General features: G+C 39.5%; 1 protein-coding gene across 1 annotated transcript in view; it reads left to right on the forward strand.

Moving 5' to 3' along the window:
• CNTNAP4 (contactin associated protein like 4) overlaps window positions 1-17,070 on the forward strand; it is a 281,129-nt gene that overhangs the window by 140,289 nt on the left and 123,770 nt on the right. The window contains exon 4 of the mRNA XM_005691816.3: window positions 6,555-6,702. Coding sequence (XP_005691873.3) covers window positions 6,555-6,702 — 148 coding nt within the window. The remainder of the gene's footprint in view (window positions 1-6,554; window positions 6,703-17,070) is intronic.

Raw genomic sequence — 17,070 nt, forward strand, 5'->3', positions numbered from 1 at the left:
GAATCAACTTTTGTTAAATACAGTTGCAGTGTCTTATGCAGCATATTAATATGTTTAAATGTTAATCTTATCTGGGTTTATGTTAGCATATTGCCCATTTTTTGATAGTTCTTATTTTTCTTTGCTTTTTCTTTTACGTTTTTCTAGACCTGATCTCATGGGAGGCATACTTAGTAAAGATTTATAACCAACATCATAAAATAAAGAGCTGATTTCCATTAGACAGCATGTTGCTGTGATATATTTAGTGTCTGTCTATTAGCTGGCTGTGTCAAAATGAATTGTACTTGGAAAAAAGGTCATATGTAAGTCACATGAATAAGGGAGGTCAGAGGATTTTACTATTTGCCTCTTTGTGGTATTGAATTTCTACTCATGCTACTATTTATTTTGGTGGGAGCAGACGATTCTATGTGTAGTTACGAATCTGCTATATAGCAGCATGTGACTGTTCCCATGTTTCTGATTTATCGCAGCCATGTTTCGGAGCTCCTCATGAACTGCCATATGGTTATCTTCCTTTATGCATCCTGGCTTTCATAGATGAATTGCTCAATTACTATTTGCAAAAGAAATTAATGCTATTACACTTCTTCATAAACTTTAGAATCGCTATGAAAATACTTAAAATCCTATGAGAAACTTTAATTCATTAACTCAATAAATTATCTTGGTTAGAATACATTTCTAAACCCATCTATGAACACCTCATTGAGTCTGAAAATCATCAAGTCTTGAAGAAAAATGCAATTAAGGCTTTTGATTTTTATCACATAAGACACATCACCTTAATTTTACTTGTAGATATTTCATATATTTGATGATCTGATGGCATATTCTTTTACATTATGCATCTACTAGGAGGTTACCATTTATATGAAAGTATCCTATTGATGACCGAACATTTGTCTTTTAATTTTGAGAAAATGTAGTTAATGGAACAATCCGATTGTCTGTAAAATCAACTGGAAGAGGTATGTTCCAGCCAGTAATAATCTAAGTTGCATTAATTTCCAATGTGTCAAAGATGTTAAATATAAATTATGAGGAAAAGGGGAAAAAACCCTCAGATAAAATATCAGGTTTCCTCTAGGTTTGGTTGGTTGTTTTCATGTCCTGTAAGAGTGAGGCCTTTTGATGCTTAGCTAAATTATGGGCTTTTGTTTCAGAGAAGTATGGAATTAAATCCTTACCCTGTCACTTTCTAGCTGTGTGGTTCTAGGCACATAACCTCTATAATTTTTGTTATCCTCAGTTTTACGGTGGGCAGAAAAATACTTCACAGCCTTGAGGCAAGTATTAAAACTACATAATATGTATTTCTGCTGTGTCTGATGTTGAGACACAACCTTTCATGTTAAAGACAGTCCGACTGATAGCACAAAAGCATTTGTCACTTACTTATTCCTGCTTTTGGAAGTTAACCCTAGTGAACTCTTCTGCTAAAACCTTTTCTCTCTCTGAAAAATTTTGAGATAAAATAGCAAGGGGAAAAGAGCACGATGTATCCACAAGCCTGAAGAATGTTCAAGGAGCAGGCCAAAGACCAAAAGCACAAGTCAGTCTGACCTGCATTGAAATGCAGACTCTAGAGCCCCTCCCACAGATGTGCATGACAGTACCTCAGGTCATGCAGACCCATGCTCAAGTTCAGAATCTGTAGTATAAGGGAGGACATACACATTCTCATAATAAAATTATTTTTCAAAAAAGAATGCAATGTTTAAATTCATGCATTCCTTTATGAATTATAATGATATGAAAAAATCTTATAGCAAATTGAGAAAAGTCTCTTAGGCAATGGAATTACATTAGGAGTATTAGTATGCATTGGACTTTTCATTTATAAAGCAACATGGCCTCTATAGACATTATACAAAAATTCCTGTTAGATTATTGAATTCCACAATAGAATCTTTATTATCTTATGTTTTAAGTTGTCAACACGGGGAGCAAAAAATGCAAATATTATTGTTCAGTTAAATATATTTAATTAGTAGTAATGGTGCATGTTTTCCCAATGTTATTGATATTAGAATATTATTTAAGGTACCCAAAGCATTACTAAGTGATATTTTTGCCTGTTCTGTCATTGTACACACTTACATGTATGTGTTACTTTATTTTGTTAATTACTGTAAAATTAGTATATGCTAGTTAAAAAATTTATAAATGAATAAACTGCACTAAATTAAAATCTCATATTCCCCACCTCAAAATTTCCCTTATCCCTTGTAAGAAATAATCACTTAAAATTTTGAATGTGCCCAGATGTTTTTATAACTTATACAAACTAAGTAATTTGCATTTCTTCTTTATGTTCTCAAAATTCAAACAACACATAAACTGATCACATAAACTGTGAAAGTCTTCCACTTGCGGATGTCCTCTTTCCATTGACCTATCTGTAGCCACTGCCACCTGCATCTTTTCTCCCAATCCCATTAAACGCTGAGACCATCATAGCGCCATCTGTCTCAATCTGTGAACTTATATTAATTTTGGAAAAATGCGAGGTATTGTGGAGGGCTATCTAATTCATCATCCAGCTGTTCCCTGCAAGAAATCATAATTAGGTATTGTATTAACCTGCCAGCCATACCCAGGAAAACAGAATCAGAAGTATAAGAAAGTCTGATTAGGATTGAATATCTGTAAACATGGTGCTCAACCTCGGAGACACATTACCCTGACTTGGAGAGCCTGTAAAGAATCAGACATGCACACACACATGTACAGCAATGCCCAGTCTGAGCACTGGGATGTTTAATATGTCATTCAGGTTTGGGAAATACTGTCTAAAATGAAACTGCCCTTTATCAGCCATTCTAAAGAAAAGGTTGTTATAAATGGACATTTTCAGGCAAATGTGCATGGTTTTGACAGAAAAGGAGACCCTGGTGTGCTAAATATGAAGTGAGGATGGATATTAGGTAGTATGATGCAGTTAACCTTTTATATTAGGGCCTCGACTGGTGGAATAGGATGGAACATTCTAGAAGTGTCTGGTTAGTAGAGTCCAAATATCTATGGGATTAAATGATGTTCTTCTGTTTGTTCTAGGAAATCCTAGCCAAGAATATGGGACTAACAGATTTCAAGCATGCTGCGTAACTGTTGCTCCCTCAGGAGATACAGTGCTCATTTGTGCCTTCTCATTCGATGTGTTCAAAGAGATACTGTAGTCAAGAAACTTGTTGAACTTTGGTTTGTTTTTAAGCCCAGTGTTACCCAAACATACACATCCAACAAATATTTTGTTGAGAACCACTTTGAGCCAAGCCATGTTCTAGGTACTACAGAAGGAAGATCAGTAAAAGTCCATGCTATATAGAGCTTATCTTCTGGGCGGTTGAGGGGGGGTGGAAGATAAACAAATAATCAAAAATGATCCCCAAATAATGAGTAATATGAAGAAAATAAAACAGAAAGGTAAGATGCCAGGGTACCAGGTACACTCCTTCAGAACCTGGGGGATCAGAAAGGGCCCGTGTTAGGTGGCTCTCTTTAGAACAAAGCCTGAGATGCCAAGAGGAGCTGGTTGTGCCGAGATCATAAGGGAAGAACTTTCAGAGTGGAATGAACAGCCAGTGGTAAAGGCGCTCAGGGGAGCTGAACTTAGTTTCCACATGGAGGCTCCCTGTGCTTCAAGTGTTGTGGAGGAGGTTGCCAAAGATGGTGCTAATGTCTGATAAGGGATTCGGATTTTATTCTAAGTGGTAAAGAAAGCAGTGGGGGTAACATAGTTTATTTTACCTTTAAAAATCGTACTGACTGCTCAGAGGGAACGAGATTAGGGATATGGTTGGGCATGGGCATGGGAAACAGAAGGCTGAAAAGATAAGGAGGAGGCCATTGAAGTAGTTCTGATGAGATACTGTTGTTGAACTGGGTGGTCATAGCTGAGATGAAGGGAGATGCCCCGATTTGGGATATAATTTGAAGACACTGTCACAGAACTGCCTATTTTGTATGAGCCTGAAAATTGGGTGTATGAGGTGTTGGGGCATTGAGGGATAAGGGGAATCAAATCAAATTAACTTGACTATGAAAAACCCAACTTTATTATTATTATTATTTCTGTGTTAGAAAATATTTTGGTAAATGCTTATTTGTGAAGTAGAAAGAAAAGGAGGCAAATGGATAGATTCCCTGGATATTGGTGTTACTGAAATATTTACTTTGTCTGGTATGGTCTACATGAGGGGGACCTCATTTGTGGATCGAGTCATGGTAAGGGAACCTACCACATGGCTGAGTTCAGTTCAGTTCAGTTCAGTTCAGTCACTCAGTCATGTCCGACTCTTTGCGACCCCATGAATCGTAGCACGCCAGGCCTCCCTGTCCATCACCAACTCCCGGAGTTCACTCAGACTCACGTCCATTGAGTCAGTGATGCCATCCAGCCATCTCATCCTCTGTCGTCCCCTTCTCCTCCTGCCCCCCGTCCCTCCCAGCATCAGAGTCTTTTCCAATGAGTCAACTCTTCGCATGAGGTGGCCAAAGTACTGGAGCTTCAGCTTTAGCATCATTCCTTCCAAAGAAATCCCAGGGCTGATCTCCTTCAGAATGGACTGGTTGGATCTCCTTGCAGTCCAAGGGACTCTCAAGAGTCTTCTCCAACACCACAGTTCAAAAGCATCAGTTCTTCAGTACTCAGCCTTCTTCACAGTCCGACTCTCACATCCATACATGACCACTGGAAAAACCATAGCCTTGACTAGACGAACCTTAGTCGGCAAAGTAATGTCTCTGCTTTTGACTATGCTATCTAGGTTGGTCATAACTTTTCTTCCAAGGAGTAAGCGTCTTTTAATTTCATGGCTGCAGTGATTTTGGAGCCCCGAAAAATAAAGTCTGACACTGTTTCTACTGTTTCCCCATCTATTTCCCATGAAGTGATGGGACTAGATGCCATGATCTTCGTTTTCTGAATGTTGAGCTTTAAGCCAACTTTTTCACTCTCCTCTTTCACTTTCATCAAGAGGCTTTTTAGTTCCTCTTCCCTTTCTGCCATAAGGGTGGTGTCATCTGCATATCTGAGGTTATTGATATTTCTCCCGGCAATCTTGATTCCAGCTTGTGCTTCTTCCAGCCCAGCGTTTCTCATGATGTACTCTGCATAGAAGTTAAACATGGCTGAGTAGATCATAATAAGACCCCTTATTTTGTTGCATGTCTTGATTGTTACAGTTAAACAAAAAAAGGAGGAGGAGGAGGGGAAGAGAAGGAGAACAGGAAGGTGGAAGGGAAAGAAGAGGTGGAAGAAGACAAAGAAAAGAAGAAATAAAAAATTTTTAAGTTAAATATCAATTATTGAGAACAATTTCTGTCTCATCCTAACTTTTTCACATATGCAGCTTTACCATATGTCATGTAGGAGAAAATAAAAGCTGTTTAAGTGTGGGTTTTGCAGGTGTTAAGTAGATGCATCCTGATATTGTGAAAGGAACACTGCTCCTGGTCATACCATATAATAGTTTTGCAAACACCAGAGGGTTTTTGTTTGTTTGTTGGTTTTTTGTTTGTTTTCTTGCCATTTTGACATTTAATTTCCTCATTTGCAATTTGATGGTACTAGCTCAGCAGCCGGAGAAGGCAATGGCAACCCACTGCATTACTCTTGCCTGGCAAATCCCATAGAAGGAGGAGCCTGGTGGGCTGCAGTCCATGGGGTCACTAGCAGTCAGACAAGACTAAGCGACTTCACTTTCACGTTCCACTTTCACGCATTGGAGAGGGAAATGGCAACCCACTCCAGTGTTCTTGCCTGGAGAATCCCAGGGACGGGGGAGCCTGGTGGGCTGCCGTCTATGGGGTCGCACAGAGTCGGACACGACTGAAGCGACTTAGCAGCAGCAGCTCAGCAGCTCAGCAGCGTTCCTATGGTCTTCATAGCTTTCAGATTCTAGAGTCTGTCAGTCTAATTTCAGGCCTTTCCAAATTATTATTGATTCCAGGTTCCCTTAACAATTTTTAAAATAGAGATGCTTTTACTTTATTATTTTTTTATTGAATAAAAATGACGTGTAACAACAGTTTTTGATGTGTGTATCTGGCTGTGTGGTGAGTGAAGTTTAAGAGCCTATTCTCAGAGTATAGCTCTGACTTGAATGTCTGATGATACTTACCTTTATGTTGCTGAGTAAGATGAGAAAGTGAAACAGCAGAAATAAGTCTGAACCTTACTCGTTCATTAACTACATGAGCAACCTCCGTGCGGAATCTGATTCTAGTTTTTGAATACAAGAGGATGTTCTCACTCTTCATGTCAATAACTTTTATTTTCCTCTGCACTTCATAGAAACAAACTTTACTGGGGTTTCACAGTGAAAGCTGACTTCATGCAGATGGTGGGATTTAAACTGCTATGTAGAAAGCAGCTTAGACTGTAGAAACTTCTGCAGATGAAACATTATGATATAACTCTTAATGATGGTTGCCATTTTATAAGTTAAAAAGCAAATCAGACACTGCTTATTGGCGTTTTAGGGGACAAAGTGAAATAGATACTCTCCAGTTGCACTGATTTCCTTCTTGCTCTTTTCTTCTAGGGATTTGTAGGAAATGCAAACGCAGACAGTGTTGTGTACTATAGACTCCAGCCTTCTATCAAAGCCAGATTTCTGCGCTTCATCCCTCTGGAGTGGAACCCCAAGGGCAGAATTGGAATGCGAATCGAGGTGTTTGGATGTGCATATAGTAAGTATTTGTTTATCCAACACAGTGGAATACATATCAAAGAAGATGTTTTAAAAGCCAAACTATATGCTGAAATTGACTTCAGAGCTATGTAAAGAGACAGAAAAACGGGTAATTTTTGTGGAAAGCTTTATATGTGCCCATACATGCCAATATTGGCTTCTGTGTTCCGCTTTTATATTTTAAGTCAGAAATGGAAGCATTTTATTGACAAATTGATACAGAGATAGATAGATAGATGTTTGTAGACACATGTGAATCCATTTACCCAAATCTGATGTTACTGACTATATCTTAACTTGTAAATATTAGAACTTATCTCTGTAGGCTATATTTTATGATGTTTCATTTGGGTAGCCTAAATTTAATAAAAGACAGCGACCCATTTAGTAAAACCAATCATCTGTTCTGAGAACAAAGAATGCTTTTCCTCTGCAGCCTAAAAATAATATGCCATGAAACTCACTTATAAATATGCTCTGCCTGAACATAAATTCATAGAGAAGGTAAAGACCCCTGCCAAAGTGTAAAATGTGTTTGAAATACTTTCACATAAGAAAAGATAGAAACCACAGATTTCACTTAGTCTGCTCTTAATGAAACATTTTATTATGTCTTTCTGTGGGACAGGGACCTAAGAGTTATTGATAGTCTACCCCAAGCCACACCATCCTGTCAGATGCCCTTTTATTAGAGAACAATGAGTTAGTTACTATGATCTACAATTATCAGACCAGCAGTCTGAGGTTTGGAGACAGTCAGTAATTTGCCCAGTGTCTCACAACTTAGTCCACAGAAGAACTGTTCAGTTCCACTACATCCTGATTCCTCTAGTAAACCTTTATTTCTTTAGCCGCTAAAGCTTTCTTCTCACGTGTCTCATTGCTTTTTCAGGCTCACTTTACTTGTGTAAAAGGCAGGCATGTCATAAAGAAGACAGGCAGCTTGTTGAATTTGTCTGCACTGTGTCGGACAGAGAAATGACATTGACAGAAATGTCATGCTTGTATTAATAGCAATACAGCACTCATGTTAATAGGATTAATTTTTATAATTCTAAAAGTAACATTTTTCTTGAGTGCTTATTATATGTTTGACACCACATTAAGCAGTTAGTTTATAATTCAAAACCAAGTCCAGATAAATATTATTAGGTAACTCTTCCACTCCCCTGCTTTGCAAATGAGGAAGCTAAAGCGTAGAGATTCAACTCTTGAGGCTGTGACTCGCTCCAGTTGCCCAGATACGAAATGACAGGATTTGCAGCCTCATCTGCGAGACTCCAGAACCCCAGCTCATGCTCTGCCTCCTCCAGCTGTTAAATCCGAGACGAGCCATGGGCAGCTTAACTTCTCACCATCTGCCTGACTTCCTGGTAGCTTTCTTGGCTTCTGCAGTTCAGCTCAGCTGCTCCTGGTATGTGTTAGCTCCTCCCTTTACAATGATCTCACTTGAATAAAATTATCCTTAAAGAAAAAAAAAATCCCACCCAAGATTGTGATTCTGGAACACAGAATCTGGACAGTCTTATTTGACTTAGGATTGTGGAGTTTTACATGCCATACAATGGACAATCAGCAAAGCAAACTCCAGAATGATTCATATTTATAGTTATATTTTCTACTGGTTCAGAGCATCCACTTTGCAAAATATTTATCACTGTATAATAATAGCAAACAGTTATTGAGCACTTACTTTGCGTCAAAAAACAGTTTTTATAGATATTCTAATTTAATCCTAAAAAATCACCCATCCAAAGAAGTTTTAGAAATATTAAGCAGTTTTCCCAGCAGCACACACTTCATAATTTGAATCTCATATATAAATTTGACATTAGTTTAACAAGACTACTAATGCTAGTTTCCTTTAGTAAAGTCCCTATGAAGTGGCTGCTGGGAAAGGAGGGTCTTTGAATCTCTGTGAAGTGGCTGCAAGTTCCTTTGAGTTCTCTGGTGCCTTGAACTGGATGATAACTCACCTTCCTCCCATTTCCCACCCTTGTATTGATCTGCAGCCCCATGGAACAGTGTTTTCACTGTGACTTCATTTGCTGTCTCTTGGAGTAAAGTACATCATCTATGCATTTAGTCAGCCTCCTTTTTTCATGGACCCACGGTGTAAGGATCAATACTGAGAGGAAGTATTTTAAACTCAAACATAAACACACATGGTAAAATGATATTGTTGTTGCTGTTCAGTTGCCAAGTCATGTCCGACTTTTGAGACCCTGTGGCCTGCAGCACGCCAGGTTTGCCTGTCCTTACCGCCTTCCACTGTTTGCTCAAACTCATGCCCATTGAGTCAGTGATGCCATCCATCCATCTCATCCTCTGTTGTCCCTTTCTGTTGGATAATTTTGGATAAAAGACAAAAAAATAAACTTGTTGGAAAAATACTCTCATAGATGACAAAAAAATAACCACAACAAGGTTGGGTGTGAATGCCTTATGGGAATGTATTTGATCAAGTTGACTTTAATTCCTCAATTACACCATAGTCAACAGTTATTTTCCATGTATGCATAGCATTAGCCTTGCAGAATATTAGTTTACTAAAACATTATACTATTCAATTATCATTCAGTTCAGTTCAGTTCAGTTGCTCAGTCGTGTCCGACTCTTTGTGACCCCAAAAACCACAGCACACCAGGCCTCCCTGTCCATTACCAACTCCCGGAGTCCACTCAAACCCATGTCCATTGAGTCGGTGATGCCGTCCAACCATCTCATCCTCTGTTGTTCCCTTCTCCTTCTGCCCTCAATCTTTCCCAGGATCAGGGTCTTTTCAAATGAGTCAGCTCTTTGCATCAGGTGGCCAAAGTATTGGAGTTTCAGCTTCAATATCAGTCCTTCCAATGACCACCCAGGACTGATCTCCTTTAGGATGGACTGGTTGGATCTCCTTGCAGTCCAAGGGACTCTCAAGAGTCTTCTCCAATACCACAGTTCAAAAGCATCAATTCTTCAGCACTCAGCTTTCTTTATAGTCCTACTCACATCCATACATGACCACTGGAAAAACCATAGCCTTGACTAGATGGACCTTTGTTGGCAACGTAATGTCTCTGCTTTTTAATATGCTGTCTAGGCTGGTCATAACTTTCCTTCCAAGGAGTAAGCGTCTTTTCATTTCATGGCTGCAATCACCATCTGCAGTGATTTTGGAGCCCCCAAAAATAAGGCCAGCCAGTGTTTCCACTGTTTCCCCATCTATTGCCATTTAAGTGATGGGACCGGATGATATGATCTTAGTTTCCTGAATGTTGAGCTTTAAGCCAACTTTTTCACTCTCCTCTTTCACTTCCATCAATAGGCTTTTTAGTTTTTCTTCACTGCCATAAGGGTGATATCATCTGCATATTTGAGGTTATTGATATTTCTCCCGGCATTCTTGATTCCAGCTTGTGCTTCCTCTAGCCCAGCGTTTCTCATGATGTACTCTGCATATAAATTAAATAAGCAGGGTGACAATACACAGCCTTGACGTACTCCTTTTCCTATTTGGAACCAGTCTGTTGTTCCATGTCCAGTTCTAACTGTTGCTTCCTGACCTGCATACAGGTTTCTCAAGAGGCAGGTCAAGTGGTCTGATAGTCCCATCTCTTGAAGAAGTTTCCAGTTTATTGTGATCCACACAATCAAAGGCTTTGGCCAAGTCAATAAAACAGAAATAGATGTTTTTCTGGAACTCTCTTGCTTTTTCCACGATCCAGCGGATGTTGGCAATTTGATCTCTGGTTCCTCTGCCTTTTCTAAAACCAGCTTGAACGTCTGCAAGTTCACGGTTCACATATTGCTGAAGCCTGGTTTGGAGAATTTTAAGCATCACTTTACTAGCGTGTGAGATGAGTGCAATTGTGCGGTAGTTTGAGCATTCTTTGGCATTGCCTTTCTTTGGTATTGGAATGAAAACTGGCCTTTTCCAGTCTTGTGGCCACTGCTGAGTTTTCCAAATTCGCTGGCATATTGAGTGCAGCCCTTTCACAGCATCATCTTTCAGGATTTGAAATAGCTCAACTGGAATTCCATCACCTCCACTAGCTTTGTTCGTAGTGATGCTTTCTAAGGCCCACTTGACTTCACATTCCAGGATGTCTGGCTCTAGGTGAGTGATCACACCATTGTGATTATCTGGGTCATGAAGATCTTTATTGAAAAGTTCTTCTGTGTATTCTTGCCACAAATACAGAATTTCTTGTCACAAATTCTTAATATCTTCTGCTTCTGTTAGGTCCATACCGTTTCTGTCCTTTATTGAGCCCATCTTTGCATGAAATGTTCCCTTTGTATCTCTAATTTTCTTGAAGAAATCTCTAGTCTTTCTCATTTTATTGTTTTCCTCTATTTCTTTGCATTGATCGCTGAGGAAGGCTTTCTTATCTCTCCTTGCTATTCTTTGGAACACTGCATTCAAATGGGTATATCTTTCCTTTTCTCCTTCGCTTTTTGCTTCTCTTCTTTTCACAGCTATTTGTAAGGCCTCCTCAGACAGCCATTTTTTTTGCACTTCTTTTTCTTGGGGATGGTCTTGATCCCTGTCTCCTTTACAATGTCACAAAGCTCCATTCTTAGGTCATTAGGCACTCTTGTCTATCAGATCTAGTCCCTTAAATCTATTTTTCACTAAGGGATTTGATTTAGGTCGTATCTGAATGGTCTAGTGGTTTTCTCCACTTTCTTCAATTTCAGTCTGAATTTGGCAATAAAGAGTTCATGATCTGAGCCACAGTCAGCTCCCGGTCTTGTTTTTGCTGACTGTATAGAGCTTCTCCATCTTTGGCTGCGAAGAATATAATCAATCTGATTTCAGTTTCGACCACTGGAGAGTTAATATGTGTCAGATGCTATTTTTTATAATCTTAATGACACAGTGAAGTCAGTACTTAGATATTACTATTGTATGTTCTGCTAAATGGCCGCTGTGACTTGCTCTGGGTTGTCTGGCACAGAAATATCTGTGATCACTAGTGTTCTCTGCCCTCAAAAGGACGAGCTATAGGTCAGTAGAAGAATGCAGCTTAGGATTTTGTGTGCAAGTCTCCTGAGTAGCCCAGATCAGACTGGATTTTCCCCAGATATGCAAGGCCATTTTTTCTGCAATCCTTACAACAAAAAGAAAAAAAGGAAAAGTGTTAAGGGTGCAGTATGAGCAGGGTCTCTCCCAGACCACAGACTCTGGACACCTGTCCATGTTGGCAGTGAAGTGGGCCTCCTGTGGGCTAGAAGAAAGCCTGGAGCATTGCATCTGCCTGCCGGCTCATGCTTTCCCATTGCCTGCACCATGTTACCGTGACTTTAGGGGGGAGTGTGGTTACCTGAGCAACTCACTCAAGAATATTGTGTACTACAGTGCTTCAGAAGTCTCCTGACATGGGGAAAACTGGACTGACAGAAATTAAGGACTCTGGAATTGCACAGCCTGTGTTAGATCTAGGATCTGAAATCAGATCCATCACCTTCCGAAACTAGTTCTCTTGATGAATCAAACTTGTGTTCATCCTTTAAATATCTACTAACACTGGCAAAAAAAGAAGTCTACTTTTTTTAGTGGGGGTAGGGTGTAGGGAGGAATTTAAATTAATATATACTTCCTTAAAGATTAGAAAGTGTGATGTCATGAAAATTACACAAACCCAAAGCAAAATATGGTACCATTAGTATAAGGTGTTAGGAATGAAGTGATTGATAGACTAAGGTTAGTATGAGAAAGTTTATGGCAGTAGGTTTTGAAACTAAGGTGCAAATATTTTTGCATGGGAGGCTGTGAAAATGGTCCAAATAGGAGAAAGGGTATGTTCAGTCAAGCCTGGGAGTGAGGATCAGTCTATATGCTTGGAGGATCAGTTTGCATTTGAGAATTGTCATTCAGAGTGAAATATGGGTGCAGGGTGGAGGGCTACATGAGGGGTATAGATTAAAGGTGGCAGCTCAGTTGGAAGGTTTCTTGAATTCCTTTGTGCAAGTGACAGCTGGAGTCTCAGACTAGAGGACCAGCAATATGGAGAGAGAGTTCTCCTGAACTGAATCAGATTCACAATATGATGAGACTACTATTGAATCTTTACCATCTAAGCCACCAGGGAGGCCCTGGTGAATCCGCCTGCAATGCAGGAGACCCAGGTTCAATCCCTGAGTTGGGAAGATCCCCTGGAGAAGGAATTGGCAACTCCACTCCAAATTCTTGCCTGGAGAATTCCATGGACAGAGGAGCCTGGTTGACTACAGCCTGTGGGGTCACAAAGAGTTGGATAGGACCGAGTGACAACACTTTCTCTTTCACTGTCGCATCAAGAGAATTTGGTGATTTTATGTGAGTAGACACTGAGTTATCAGATTTGAGCGACTGTCTGGAAGGTGATACCATTTACTGGGAGGAGGCACTGTAGAGCAAATAAGTTCTGGCAGGGAGCAGAAGAAAGAATTAATTCCACTGTTGACTCAGTGAGTTTGAGTGACAAAAATATGGAAGATTGGAACTGCATAGCTTCTGGGTTGAAGATAGAGAATTGAAACCTATATAATATCATTAGTTATTAAGTCATAATCTTTCTACTTACTGTTGATAATAAAAGTATAAAGTTTAAAGCTATGTTTGTACTCATGTCTTTTAAAGACAGAAATGCATTTCTCTCATAATTGAAACAGGTCCTTTATACTATTTTTCAGGTAAGGTGCATTTTTTGCCGAAACTTAACCTCGCCCCCTCCCCATTGTGCCTAATGCATGTTGGCTAGAGTTATACATGCAAGCTGTCCCTGTGAATATTGCTGGGAAAGTGGCTGTTGTGAGACCCACACATGGTTTTATTACCCTCTCTCCCAATGAGTTAGAGCAGTAACTTGTTATGAAGGAGCATCAGGTGAATGGAAAATCCATATCAAAGAGCATGTTCTCCTTTCATGTCGGTAAACCTGAAGTTGTTTCTTGAGTAAAGAGAGAAGCAGAAGCTAGATTTATGGGTTCAAAGGGAAAGTATAAATTTCAGATGTCTTGGCCATAGCCACTGCAAACATGTTTATAGATCTGTACAAGAGGTGTAGGGAAGGAAATAACTTGTGGAAGAAAGAAAAAGACAGTGTTTGATGGTGAAGAAATACTGCTCTATGCAGTGTGTCCCAAAGAATAAACAATGGTAAACAAAAGGCAAGAAAAGAAAATAACTGGGTTCAAGTGAGTGTGTCTGAAGAGTCCTTCGGAATGGCAATTAAGCCGCAGGAGATAATGTTTAATTGTGGATGAACTGCTGAAGCGGTTGCCCTGAGAATAAATTCTTGGTTTCTTTTTTCTAGTTCTTATGTGAACACTCTCATTTTGTAATCCGTGGTCTCTCTTTACTCGTCCTCAGCAGAAGAACATCCAGCTGCCCAGCTATAGTGAAAATAATTAGTGTCTTTGAACTGCTGTGGATTCATGATTTTTCTAGTCTTAGGATCTTTAAATGATACATAGGGCCATCACACACATCCAGCCTTTATTCCCCTACCTAGATAATTCTTTAACTCATGGTCTTTTCTCAGTGTGGAAACCACACGTTCTGACAGTTTCTTTAGTACTTCCTGTCTAGGTCAGAAGGAATGTTCTGCTCCCAGTCACATCACGCACGTTCTATGATGTTGAAACTAGATAGTCTTCTGGATAGATGGATGAATGAATGGCAGCAGGTCTGGGGAGCCTCAGGAAGGCCGTCCCCATCCAGGCGGCACACCCAGCCTGTTGGAGATCAGGCACAGAGCCCAGGGCAAGGACTGAGTGAAAGGACTGGCAGAGAAGAAATGGACAGAAGTGTCACGCTAGGATGTTTATGCGCTTAACGGCAGACCACTTAAGAGAAAAGTATGGGTTCTATTGAGTAGATGGAAACAAGTCAGATAGTGCAAAACACACTGACTTAAAAAATTAAGACTGTGCATTTTGTAATGTAAAAAACACTGAAAGTCAGAACTACTCACATCTGTAGATTTCTGCTTAGAAAATATGCTAACAGGAAATGTAATAAAGTGGCATGAGAGGTGTAAATATTTATGTGGGTGAAAAACTCTGAGAAAACTAGGCAACAGACTTCTGTCTACTCAGGGTGCAGCTCTCTCACACCACTTTTTGGGTTAGCAGGGAAAGGAAAAGCAGGAAATGTATTTACGTGAAGAATAGTTGTGATTCAATCCAAGCAACTCCAACAGATGCCCTGGAAAAGGGAATGACTACCCACTCCAGTATCCTTGCCTAGGGAATTCCACAGACAGAAGAGCCCGGTGGATTACAGCCCATGGGGTCGCAAAGCATTAGACATGACTGAGCACCTAATGCTAACAGCGTGTTAACTGCTGAAATCTTGACAAGATGCATTAAATGCAATCCCTGCTCTCAGATTGTTTATCAGGTAATACTGCAGCTAAGGGATCCTATTTTATGTCAGAGTTTAAAAAGAGGATAGATTCTTATTGGCCTAAAATCAAAGTAGATAAATTCTAATTCTTTGCAGAGTTTATAGTCTTAAGATTTTAATTTGATGATAGGGTGAAGTTATATTAAAATTAAAATAAGAGTGGCTATTAAAATTTGAGGAAATAAGGACACTGTGAAAACCCATCAGGATTATGTCAAAAGAACACAGAGCCAACTGAAGAGGCTCTCACTGACCAAAGATGGGAATATTTTAGCATCAGTGAAGTTGGTAACTGCAGTTCTGAAACATATTAACTGTATTTAAAGGAATGGGTTCATGATAATTCTAAAAAGAGAAAACTCTTGTTGGTCACCTAAGAGAGCTATTAAGGAATTGACTCATTATTTTGAAAACTAATAAATGCAGAGAAAACATCAAGCATTTATCCTGGTTTTCCTATGTAATCTGTACCTCAAGGCAATCACATAGAAGATTAGAAGGGCTTTCTGTTTTAAGTTATATTTATATAAACAGAGAAGAAATAGTAGAATCAGTATATGCTCATTTTGCAATCCTAAATAAATAATGGACCAAGTTAATAATTATATAACATTCACATTATATCCACAATATTATATAATCCACCATATAATATAATATCCAAATTTATTATACTCAAGCAGTGGCAGTTGATGAAAAGGGAAATATCTCTGAGATGAACATATGACATTTCCAAAGTATTGTTATTAAAATGATAATAATAGCATGCATGTGTTCACAAAAAGAGAGATTTCCTTTTAGGTACCAGTCATAAGAGAGAGCTTTTATTGGACTGTTGTGCTGCCCACAACCATTATAGTTGCTGGATAAAATATATTTTTTAAAAGCTGCTTCAAGGCTTTGAAGTTCAACTCAAAACAGGACTTGATTCTTGAACGATGGAAAAAAAATTCCAGGAGATCCACGTGTAACTAACTTCCTCCTAAGAACATCATTATACTTAAGCAGAAGGGAGTCAAATCTTGCTAGGAGACAGAGGACAAAGTTCAAAGTTGCCAGAGTGGTTAGAAATTTGGGGTGGACTGTCAAAAAGCAAGGTGTCAGAAGGAGAGCTCTGACTTCTGCATCCACAGTTCCCTTAGAGCCTTGCCTGATCCCTGACTTGCATGTACGCACGATGCATTGGGCAAGAGCAGGAGTCGGGAAATGAAAATCCTGGGGACTTCATTCAGCATCTGCCTAGTTCTGGGAAGGGCACCTTTGGATTCAAGTCCTGCCATCTTAGACTTGCTAAGCACTTTGGGCTTCTAACTGAAAACCCAGAAAGGCATTGCTTTAGGAATAAAGACTGTAATCGACGGCCAACTGTTATGTCCTGGGACTAAAGACAAATCCAAAATAGACCTGTCCCAGAAAAATCTGGAAGCAAGCTTTCACAGAGTCAAGGTGATCTGCCAGTAATTCAGCTCCCTGTGGAGCTGAATTTTCCCTGTAGTTCCTTCCACGCCATCCATCTCTTGCCAGACTCCCCGCCTTCCCAGCTCTTCCCTCCCTCTCTTCCCCTCCCCACATCCTCCTAACCCTGGACTTTCTCATAGGCAGTCATCTCTTCATCTTAAATATCACTTCCTCAGAGATGTCATCCCTAATCAGCAACCTAATTTGAATCTTTCTACTCAAAACTCTCATATAACCCTGTCCTTTTCCTTCAAGTTCCACTTACCATTTGTAAAAGCATCTGTTCACATGGGGATGAGTCTCATGATGTCTTTCTTTTCCCTTATAATTTGAGTATCTGTGAAGCCAGAAGCCTATGTGTTCACTGTTACACAGGCTTCTGCTATAGAACTTAGCACAGTAAATGTTCAGCAATTATTTGTTAAGTAGATGCAGTAAGAAAAATATCTGATTCACTATGATATAAACCAAAAAGTGAATGAATATGTAAATATTCAAGCAGTGGCAGTTGATGAAAAGGGAAAAATC

The sequence above is a fragment of the Capra hircus genome, chromosome 18 (genome assembly GCF_001704415.2).
Source record: "Capra hircus breed San Clemente chromosome 18, ASM170441v1, whole genome shotgun sequence".
NCBI classification, from domain to species: Eukaryota; Metazoa; Chordata; class Mammalia; order Artiodactyla; family Bovidae; genus Capra; species Capra hircus.